A 12,391-nucleotide genomic window follows, 5' to 3' on the forward strand; every position below is an offset into this window, starting at 1 on the left:
GCATACCAAAAGCTCCTACTTGAACGAATGTAGATTTTAGGTATCCTAACATTGTTTTGATTTTTAACCCTGTATGCCAACATTCCCAATGTGAAATTATAAATTGTTTTGTATAAACATTGAACGACAAAATATCATTCTATGTGACGTATAAATTTTCTGACGCCAGACACACGATGCAATGAATGTGTTTTTAATTTGATAGATGCTTTTGTGCTTTTTTGTAAAATTGTGTCTTTCAAAATTGTAACAAAGTGATGACTGCTGTACCAATATTTTGACAATTTTATTTATTATGTCTGTTTTGTACACGCATCATTGTAAATATAACGGAATTTGATGAGACTGTCGTAAAAGTGAGAGGTTTAGTTCTATAAAACCAGGTTCAAACCAACTTTTCTACATTTGAAAATGCCTGTACCAAGTAAGGAATATGACAGTTGTTGTCCATTGGTTTTTTATGTGTGTTGTCATTTGATTTTGTGAGAGGTTTAGCTAGCTATAAAACAAGGTTTAATCAACCATTTTCTACATAACATGTCTGCACCGAGTCCGGAATATGACAGTTGTTATCCATTGGTTTGATGTGTTTGAGCTTTTGATTTTGCAATTTGCGTACATACTTTCTGTTCAGGATATTCCTCAGGGCAACCTGGAGTAACTGGAAAATATCTATAATAACTTGAAGGTACTATAAAAATATCTAAATACACTGGAACAGCTTGGTGCCAGTTCAAGTAGGTGGAGTGATGTTTTTCTGAGTTTTTACGATTTTTCTGCTACTTTTATATAAATAAGAGCTAAAAGAAGGCATGTCTTTTGCACTCTGTATATATTGATTTTGGATTGTGTATCAATAACTGTCTTCCACATACTTTTTTCCAGTTTTCTTTGCTCTACAGATCTACAGCATCACAGTGGAAAAAACAAGAACAAATATTTTTTTTATAATTTTTTATTAGTTTTATTCATTTTATTTCACTTTTTCCATAAATACATGTAAATAGACAAAACATTCTATCATCGCATTTACTCACTCAAGTATCACCTAGAGAATGGTTACTATAGTTACCGTCAGTTTACCCAACACACAATAAATAACCCCCAACATTTGAACGAGGAGGGATAGCCTATTTTTTACAGCTTTAGTTTATAACTAAGGTTTATGATATAAACAAACAACACGTTACAAGGAAGACTATGCATAGTGCAATCTAACATGGTTTTAATTCAAATGGTGATTTTTCATATCCAATATAAACTTTAATCATTAACCATGTTTACTTCAATACAGAAATTGATAAGTTACTAAGAACACAAAACCACAAAAATTTCACAGGTATCACATCTTCACTAGATTATTTTTATGAAATTTTTGCCGAAAAAACCATGGCAACATCTATTATGTAACCATTGACATCAATTCAAGTAGCAAATTGTTATGAACCATTGCCTTTGTCTCAAATGTGCAGTATCTATCTCATCTAATGTTTTTAAAAACTTACAAGACAAAAGCTAGTTATTGCAAGATATTTTTAAAATAGTTGACTTAATTAATTGTTAAACAAAATAAAATCCAAATTGCAAAGAGGAAGAAAATATTCGAAAAATTCAATGTAAATAGTGAATTTTATGTTGAACTGATGTCAACATTGTTAATATCTTATCTTCTGTTGTTCTAATATAAACATGACAAAATAAACTATCTGATATATTGTCCTGGTGTCAACATGCAATTTATCTTCTGTTGTATTATTAATGTCAACATGACAAATATTCTCTCTTCTTTTTTACAAATACCAACATGACAATGTACTTTCTTTCTCACATTGCAAATATTTACTCTTACATTGTCCCATTGTCAACATGACAAACATTTGATCTTATTTTTTCTTTTGATTTCAACATGACAAAATATATGATCTTATATTGTTCTGATGTTAAACTAACAAATAAATCTTATCTTCCTTATTTCACATTTTAAAATTGCTAATAATCTTCTATCAGTCCAATGTTAACATGACAATATATATTTATATTTTCATTGTCTAAATATCAACATGACAAAATATCTTTTAAATTTTTCTATTGTATTAATGTCAACATGACAAATAATTTCCTCCGACATTGTTTTGACATCAACATGACAAATAATTTCTTTAAATATTGTCCTGATGACCACATGAAAAATAATTTCTTCTGAAATTTCCTGATTTTTCAAAAAGTCTTCAAATACATAGATGTAAATTTACACTATCACATATTTTTAAAGCAAAAAAAAACAAACAAACAAAAAGAATTCATGAATTAAAGCAACCCCAGTTTTGCACATATTAAGCATATTTAACTGGTTTACATTGTTTTGACATTTGACCTTTGAATAAGCACCATAATATCTGAACCAAAAAATTAACACAAAAAACACACATATAGTCAACTTCAATGTATTAACGACTAGTTTTAAGGGCAGCTGTTAATTTCAAACGACGTCTTACAACAAAATATGCTTATTTGGTGCATCTAGCAAAAATTTACTGGAAGTAGGAAAATACAACAAAAATATTCAAAAAGTGTACATTTTATATGGTAGAAATTATATAAAATTATTTAAAAAACTATTATTTTAAAGAACCACAAATACACATTAATATCAACCACTTATATACACTCTGGAAATATCACAAGTTACACATCTACTTTCACTTTGTACTAGAAGCTTGTTTACATTTATAACAATCCATTTGGCAAATAAACAAAAAAACACATATGTACACAATAAGAAAAAATACTTGGAATGAAAATTAATATCTTGTAAAAGTCCAAATTCATTTTCCGAGTCAATCATTCAAAATCATTTTAATATTAAAATATAAAAGGAAAACTTTATATCCATTTATAACTTGGTCCAGTAAGCTTCTAAAATCTGGTCAGTTCTCTGGTAAAATAGTAAAAAAAGATAACATGCATTTGTACATGTGAATGTGTGTACTCGTATAGAAACATACATGCATTTGTACATGTGAATGTGTGTACTCGTATAGAAACATACATGCATTTGTACATGTGAATGTGTGTACTCATATAGAAACATACATGTGTGTACACTTACACTAACAGAAACGTACATCTATATAAACTATACACAAAACCTGACTGGACACATTCTTTTTCATTTAATCTGATTGAAACTTACATTCAAGTTTCTAATATAAAACATATATAAAGTTCACAAAACAATGCGAGTTAAACTCTTGATTTGTAAATTTCAAGCTTGCAACATACAATTTCTCAATATGACTCATATACAAACTCCCTGCATTAGAATGTTGCTTTAAGGTTTGTCATTCTACATTGAATAAATGAAGCATTTACGATCATTTATGAACAACTTGAAATGTTTCTACATTTGTTAATAAATATAATTCACACAGCCAACATTTCACTGTTTTATTTTAAATATACATAGGTCCCTGAGAAGTTTAACATAATACAATTATCATTTCTGGACTTTGTAAAAAAAAAGATGTGTTTGGTGTGCCTGTTTATACCTGAAAATTTAAAGGTCGAGTAAAAAATATCATAATAATAAACTTTCCAACATTTTTTTAAAAATTTTATCTTTTGAGTCACAAACTGACAGTAAACCTTCAAATGCTGTTAAATTGGCAAGGCATCCAAGTCACAAACTGAAAGAAACCTTCAAAGGTTGCTAAATGGACCAGCCTATTGTGTCACAAACTGCAATTAAACCTCCAAAGGCTGCTTGATTTATAGAGCTGCTGAATCTAACCTTTTTTCATTAATTAAGCCAAAAAAATTAAGCTATTTTAAAGAGAAAACATTTCCAAAAGTGTCTGCTCCCTACTTCAAGCTAAAAAGCAAGAAAAAACATTGAATCAGGCAGGAAGTAAACCATTTACAAGAAGGGGAGATAACAATGGAATAAAAAAGACACTAGAAAAAAAATTGGCGGCACATAATATATATACACATAGATATGTAAAATGATTTCAAAAATACTGACTCCAGATTGAGTCATTACTGATAGGCATTTATACTGACACATTCAGCTAAAAGTACAAATATTCATCACGTTAAACAATAGTGAGATCAGTACTATAAAGGACATGGCTAGGTACTTAGAGATCTGAATTTCTATAGAATGCATCACAAAAATACCAATTTTAAATTTGACTTCTTCCGTATAATCATACAGATGTTACATTTAGAATGCAAAATACATATTTCATTTAGTTCTTGCTATTATTTTAATTTAAAAAATTCTAAACTTTTGATGTTCTTTTAAATTCATGGAAATACAAAAGGTTATGAATACTGAAGGTCATTAAATTACAGAAGGTCACTAAATTTGTGAAGGTCATGAATACTGAAGGTCATTAAATTACAGAAGGTCACTAAATTTGTAAAGGTCATGAAAATACAGAGAGTCTTTAAATTCTTAATTTTTACTTAAACATGTTACAACAAAAATATTCAGTGGAAACCAGATTTAAGAGAAATCTACATTCTAAAAACTTTAAAAATTAACCAAAGAAAAAAATGTTCATGGAATATATATATATCTGAAAATAGTTTAAGATAAATTTGAGACCCTGATGCTAGGATAACTATTACTTTTTGTCTACCCTTTGAAACCATTTAGTTTGACATTACTTGATTTTTGACAATGTACCCTTATAAAATGCAACTATGCTTTGGCAGTTTCTCTTAGGTTAAACAAACTTTGTTATTGCAAATTTAAAATATTGATATCTTCTTAATAAATATTTATGTTAAATCAATTAAAACATGAAAAATATAAATCAAACTTGTAAATGTTTGTGACTTCAGATCTTCATATAATGTTGACAACTACGTTGACATGATTTTGTACATGGTAATTTGTTTAACATGATTTTAATATGAAGAAAAAACATAACAATTAATTTACAAATACTATGGGAACAAGATACTGTATATTAATGACATTGAGAAGGACATCCAAGGCACTGGATTATTGCTGGTCAAGGTGACCAAATGTTATTTTTTTTAAGTTTTAGCAAATTTTCTTAAATCTCCAAAAGTAAAAAAAATACTGACAGTACAGTCAAAGAAAAATTCATAGACTTTATAGCAGATTAAATTAGATTTGTTTTTAAAGGTGTTTCACATGCATGTGAAATATCAAAACTGAGTAAGAAAATCTTATGTCATTAAGTTTTTCCGACAAGTCCTTGTCCACGTACAAAAATAAGTCCATAGTATTTGTAAATTTACTGTTGACATGATATAAATAAAACTGTTACACAGTATTAAGGTTTCCTTTTTACAATTTACATTAAAATATGTACACAGTTATAAAAGTGAGCACCAAAACTACACATCCACACAGAGATGACCAGCCTACAGAGGTAACATAATATACATGTTTTGTTTCACACCTTACTACATGTCATTAGTAAGAAGAAAAAGCCTATCTAGAAGTCAAGAGGTTTTATTAAAATTTTACACAGAAGAATAATCTGAAGACTAAAATTTCTACAATTCTATTGCTATTCACTGATAGAAAATTACTCCAACATTACTTGGAATCAATCAACATTACACAATTAAGTTTGTAAAAACTGACACTTCTTTGTTTTTTTGGACAAACAGTATCCATAAATAAATAAATAACTTTCCTTCTAATCACATAGACCTATAGAACATTCTAATAGAGTTCTCTTTAATTATAGTAGAAAAGTAAGAATTGTTTATGTCAATGCTGAAATCCACAGACACATCACTGCTGAAAACCTCAGAAATGGACAAATATACTAATCCAGCAAAGAACAATTTTTCGCTCAATAATAAATAAAGCATCTAAAAACTGCAAGTTGGCAAGTTTGAGTGATATAAGATTACCACTATATCATTCTTGTTCCACCTAGTGACTTATAATATACATCAAACATGGTCTGTACAGTGACTATATGTCCAAATCTAAATCCTCACAAACTTATTAGAAAACTCATACAAATTACTGTCCTCCATTCTTATTTTCCATATCTTTAATTTTGATTTTAAGTCTGTATGATCTATTTCAATCAACATTCATGCGATTTTCAGTCATCTGGTCCAATTCATCTCTGGCTTCTGTCTTTCTTCTATTTACGAAATAAGTCGCTTAACTCCCACTAGAAACAAAACTTTAGACTGGTTTCCTCTGTATCCTGGTCAGAACAAAGGAGTGTTTTGATTGGTCATTGCTCTGCATGAATGTGTGTTGGAATGAGATGATTGGTCAGTTTTATTCCCACGCATGGGGAGAAGGTGGAAGCTCTGCTGGCTGTGCTACTGATGAACTGAAATAAAAAAAAAACAATATTTATAAAATATAAGGTTTAGAAAACATTCTGGTAAGAATTAGCACTTGGCATCTGTTTAGATGTTAAGCATATATTCTTTTTATGCAACCCCCTTAAAAATCAAGTACTTAAAATGAATTCTATTTATTACAGTTTCTGACTGGGGAAAGTACCCTTATTTTTAGAGTGCCTGAAAAAAGCCAATATGCATTTCTGTCTTGTAAATCATACAATTTATATAGGTTTGATAGTTATAATAATATTGGATGATTTGATTGTTTGCTCATCTTCTATGTCTTGCCTGAAAAACTCAAAAAACACAAAATTTGTATCAATTATTTTTACTGCTGACTTCACACTGTGTTATTGCACACCAGTCTGCATTTTGCAAATTTTTTGAAGGATAAGGTTGTATTTTCAGATTGGATGGACTTTTATACACCAACACATGTTTCATAACAAAGAGAAATTCAAAGAAAAACTAAAAATTAACAATAATATGAAAAAGAATGCACTCTGACAAATTTTTTGTAAAACATCATCCAAAATGAAAACCATACACAAAGTCACACGACAAAGTCATATGGCAAAGTCTGCTTTCAAAACCATGCATTAAGCATACTCTCCAAATATAGAACGGTCAAAGCAACTCACTACATTACAATATTCTCTTATATAACTCTCTTACTTTCTATAAGATGTTGGGATATGCATCAATGAGTCAGGAACTCAAAGAGAGCAAAATCAACTCTGAATGTATACAAATGTTCCAGATTTAGGAATGTACACAATTTTGATCAATGGTTTATAAACAATTGTAGTTAAAACATACAAATTACTGTAGGATTTTAGAAAAAAAATTCGTAAAGGTTCCACGGAACCCGGTGTCTCGCCTACTTTTTCTGATAATCGCAGACTCAACAAAAATGAGGAAAAACATCAATAAAAATTTCCCTCACGATACTGTCTTTTGATTGAAAGAAGCTTCCAAGTTTGGTAAAAAAATCCAGGAGAGTTTATGAATCTAATAAATGTTTTATAAACTTTAACTGCAGACTGTATGTAATGTTAACTGGAAGAAAAACTAAGTCCATTTATAAGTAAAATACGGAAAAAGTGAAATTTTTTTTTACAAAATTTACTTCTGAATAATATCTTATGATCAGAAATAAGCTTTTGTCTAAGTTTGGTAGAAATCCAGGATAGTTTAAGAACATTATAAAAATTTTAAAAACTTAAACCACAGAGTGAATGTTTTGTTTCTGGCAAAAAAACTCAGTCCATTTATAAGTAAAATACGGAAAAAGTGAATTTTTTTTTACAAATTTTACTTCTGAATAATATCTTATGATCAGAAATAAGCTTTTGTCTAAGTTTGGTAGAAATCCAGGATAGTTTAAGAATATTATAAAAATTTTAAAAACTTAAACCACAGAGTGAATGTAATGTTTCCTCGCAGAAAAACTGAGTCCATTTATAAGTAAAATACGGAAAAGTGGAAATTTATTTTCACAAGATTTTCTTCTTGATACTATCTTATGATCATAAACAAGCTTCTGTCCTAGTTTGGTACATATCAAGGATAGTTTATGAAAGTTATTAAAATTTTAAAAACTTTAACCACAGAGTGAATGTAATGTTTCCTCGCAGAAAAACTAAGTCCATTTATAAGTAAAATACGGAAAAAATGGAATTTTATTTTTACAAAATTTACTTCTGGATACTTTCTTATGATCATAAACAAGCTTCTGTCCAAGTTTGGTAGAAATTCAGTATAGTTTAAGAAAGTTATTAAAATTTCAAAAACTTTAACCACAGAGTGAATATTTGTGGACGCCGCCGCCGACGACAACGACTGAATGTAGGATAGCTTAGTCTCGCTTTTTCGACTAAAGTCGAAGGCTCGACAAAAAGATTGTACAATCTATTTATAACTGTGTTGAAAATCTTGCTGAAAGCATGTGACTAAGGGGGGACATCTTGTGAGGAAAAGTTTTTTCTTTGCAATAGTTATATTTTTTGAAATCTTTCAACAACAACAAAAATCAAATTTAGAACACACAAACTTAGTGAATTAAAACAGTAATTTATCTTTTTTCTCACATGTGGCAAAACATTTCAATTTTTGTTTGACATAAAATTTCTAAGTTATATATTTTAAAATGTATGATATAAATTCATAGTAACTGTTTGAATTCACTGCATTTTAAATATTTCAGTAACAAGGACTGATAAGTTAAAGCTGGAGGGTAAAGTGCAATCTGAGCAAGCTGCAATGGGGTACAAATCATATCCAGGGGGGGATGCTGCATTTGTTTCTCACTTTTTAAATAAACTGGCCTTTCTTCACATAAAGGGACCCATTAGTACAGGTCACTGGAGGAGATCTATAATGTTCAAACAAGTCAAATACAAAATTTTAACCTCTAAAAATATATATGTGTTTTCAGACAGATTTTTGTATGCATCTTTAATATATGAATTTTGCATGTTTTTTCTCATTTAATTTCTTTTGAATTTGAAATGAGATCCTATATTTCTGAGTCTTTGCTCTTTTTCAAGTTAAAGATTTCCGTTTGAGTTTTGAAGTAAACTGTATCTATTGACAAATTGAAAGAAATTAAAGATATGTATTTAGGATTTTCAAGTATGTAAATGTGTGATCTTTGTAACAAAACCAATTTAATCTTATTCATGATAAAAAAAAAAAAAAAAAATTAAAACACTTTCTTCTTCTTGTGTTAAATTTTCTAAAAATTGAATTTAACATGAATTTTAAATTGACTTGCGAAATGTAGCTATGGTAGCAATTGAGAAAAAAAATCTATTCACCATTTAACCTAAAAAAAAATTTGATGTCAACACAACTTTTACTAATGTCATCAAATATATATGACATTTCATTATATTCTTTAAATGTTTTCACCTTTTTAAATCCATCCCCCCTCCCCCCTTAAAAAACATCGGACTGATTTATTTCTATAAATAAAGTTAACTCACCTTGCAAATGTTTTAAATGATATAGAGTTTGGATTGAGACAAAGTGGAACTTCATTATTCTTTTGTTGTTCTAATATAAACTTGTGTAACTTTTCTGAAAAGATATAAAGCAGATTGTATAATAAAGAAATATGTAGAGTTACTTCCCATTAATCACAAGTCAGTTAACAGATACTGTAAATTAATGATAACATATGAGCTGTGTTGGATAGAAATCGGCCTTATTCAAGTGCACAAATGCACGGACATGGAGAAGACATTGATTGGTTTTGGAAAATTCAAATTAGAAATAAAAGATTAATGTCGGTCTGTTTAGTAACTCAAAATCCAAACAGTTACAGACTTCATTTTTTAACATTAAATAAGTTAACATATTCATTGATAATGGAAGATATTCATTTTGCATCAGGTCAATTTCTATCAAGCACAGCTCATATATACAGTATTTTAATGAGGGGATGAGAGTTGAGGCACATAAACTACCCGATTTTTTGTAATTAAGAAATATATCGAGTTATTTCCCTTTACCCACCATATTGTCAAAAGATACTATCTATCGACCACAATATCTGTTATGTCTATAAAGTGAATCAGAAAGATTTAACCTTTGTCTAATGATTTGATCAATGAGATAAAAGTGAGTTTCTGACTGCAAAAACTATTAGGATTGACAAGATGTGCATGTTTAATGTAGAATATAGTAAATTTGGTCAAAAGTTCACTTAAATAATGTTTCACTTGGTTTCTGTTGCTTCGTCTGTAGTTAAATTGGTTGTGTTTTGTAAACTCCACTTGGTATTGTTCATTTTTCGTTATTTGCAATTAGGCATTGTCAGTTTGTATTTGAATTAGGAGTTTGGTATCTTTTACATCTTTTTCGCAAGAGAAATAAAAATTTATTCTTTTCAACATGTTCTATGCGGTATGGGCTTTGCTCATTGTTGAAGGCCGTACGGTGACCTAGTTGTTAATGTCTGTGTCATTTTGGTCTTTTGTGGACAGTTCTCATTGGCAATCATACTACATCTTCTTTTTTATATATCAATAGACAATTAATGCTAATTAATCAAATTGTTTTTTATTGAGTTTTTGAATTTGAAAGTAACCATGGTAACTGAATCTTACAATAAAATTCAGAATGGAAATTCTATAAATATGTTTTCTCCCAATTAAATTTTACAGTATAATAAACAAAACTAACTTTTCACTATCTAAATGACATCGTTGAAGAATATTCATCTCCTGATATTATAATTTAACTATATCAATAAAGTTAATACTAACCTTTGACTCGATGACATGATGTGAGACTGTCTTCAAATCCATAACTAAAAGGCTGGGAACATGTGGGTTCAAAGTCTGAGGTATATCTCCTCCCTGAGTTTGTACTGTAACAACACTTACACATACATGCATGATATCGTAACCTCCCTTCGTCAAGGTACGGGTGAGCTAACGCATCTGTCGCTTTTATTCTCTTTTCCTAAAATAAACAGCAAAATATTTAAGCTGAGTGTACACAAAAATCATAAATATCTATAGGTCAATCTCCACTCATATATAATATGAAGAAATTGAGATGTTGGAGTTATATCAATAACTCAGCATTCCAACAACAAAATAAACAAATAGGTGCCTTTAATCAGGTTAATAGCTAACTATATAGTATAGGTTTTACTCAGTGTTGAAGGCTATTAATTGAACTATGGTTACTTAAATATCAACATAATTTGGTCTCTGGTGGATAGTTGTCTAATTGACAATCACACACATCTAAATATTTTTATTTTATAGACATGGTCTTATTTATAATTTAGCTACATTAGTATTCCCCCACAGAGTTGTACAAGACTGGTAGAATATTTTGAGGTAAGTGATATATTTCATTGACATTTTGAAATGTTTCAATAACAGACAAGTTTAACCCTACAGGGTTTGAGTTCCATGCACAGACAGACCCCAGGGTTTGACATTGACTGACACAATGACATACATGACACTTGGACAATATATTTCAAGTGTGGCACAGACCCATGCCTTTCATTTCCACCCATACATGTAGTTGTACAAATGTTTTAAATTATTTCACACATACGTGGTCTATATTTTAATTTTTGTTTCATAATTCACACCTGCTATTGTTATTTTCGCTGCGGAAGAAAGGTGTCATTATAAACATTGACACTGTCACACATTATATTTATATGATATGGGTGTAATGTTTATATATAAATGTAGGTCACTGCATGACGTGATCTTAAATATAACGTGCACGTGTTACAGTGTCAGTAATGAGGTCACCTAATGGCTTAGTTACTAAAATAGTACAAAGCAGGCGTAGATAGAGCCCTTTCTTGTCGACTAAGTTACCTAAATAGTAAAAGGTATGCGTAGATAGAGCCCTTTCTCATCCCTTTCTAAATGGCATATTTTTCTTTGTTTACTAGTACTACAATTAAACGTTTTAAAAATTGATAATGGAAATGGTGAATGTGTCAAAGACGTTACCCTACCAAAAGTCAGAAAACAGCCAAAGGCCACCAATATATTACAAGTATAATATGATGTGAGATCAAGAACTTGTGATTTTCATGTTATTTTTTTGTACATTTTCAACAATGGGACTGCCGTGACAATCTGGTACCCTTGTCTGATACTTACTGGATCAAAAACCAACATTCTACATAATAGATGAACAGCTTCATGTGTGGCCTGATTTGAGAGTGTGTATAAAGCTGCTAATGACGGTTGTTTGTGTGCCATGCGTTTGATGTGAGCTCGTGCTCCTTCACACGACGTCCTCATCGCTGATTCACTTGGTGTTCCTAGGAGATCTGTTATGAGGTCAAGCTGGAAAAAATAAAAGAGAAAGAAGGTTAAAAAAATTTGTAAACAAATGTCAATTTTATAAATCATGGAAACAATTGATAATGTATCATCACACGATACCAAGCCTAACTCACAGTATAACATTTCTATTGCATTAGATTTTACAAATTATTTTACTGAATTTTACATATATATGTATAAATATAAAAATAAGC

At 29.7% G+C, this 12,391-nt stretch overlaps 1 protein-coding gene across 2 annotated transcripts in view; it reads right to left on the bottom strand.

Annotated features, from left to right (window-relative positions):
- Window positions 1-939: 939 nt before the first annotated feature.
- LOC143074976 (serine/threonine-protein kinase NLK-like) overlaps window positions 940-12,391 on the bottom strand; it is a 40,644-nt gene continuing 29,192 nt past the window's right edge. Inside the window, exons 7-11 of one of the 2 annotated variants that reach the window (XM_076250177.1) lie at window positions 12,009-12,197; window positions 10,632-10,830; window positions 9,348-9,441; window positions 8,671-8,734; window positions 940-6,344 (exon numbers count right to left, since the gene is read on the bottom strand). In XM_076250177.1, the coding sequence (XP_076106292.1) occupies window positions 8,674-8,734; window positions 9,348-9,441; window positions 10,632-10,830; window positions 12,009-12,197 (543 nt within the window). In that variant the 3' untranslated portion in view covers window positions 940-6,344; window positions 8,671-8,673. The remainder of the gene's footprint in view (window positions 6,345-8,670; window positions 8,735-9,347; window positions 9,442-10,631; window positions 10,831-12,008; window positions 12,198-12,391) is intronic. The other variant, XM_076250178.1, reaches the window with a different exon arrangement.

This window comes from Mytilus galloprovincialis, chromosome 5, assembly GCF_965363235.1.
Source record: "Mytilus galloprovincialis chromosome 5, xbMytGall1.hap1.1, whole genome shotgun sequence".
In the NCBI taxonomy this organism is placed as follows: Eukaryota; Metazoa; Mollusca; class Bivalvia; order Mytilida; family Mytilidae; genus Mytilus; species Mytilus galloprovincialis.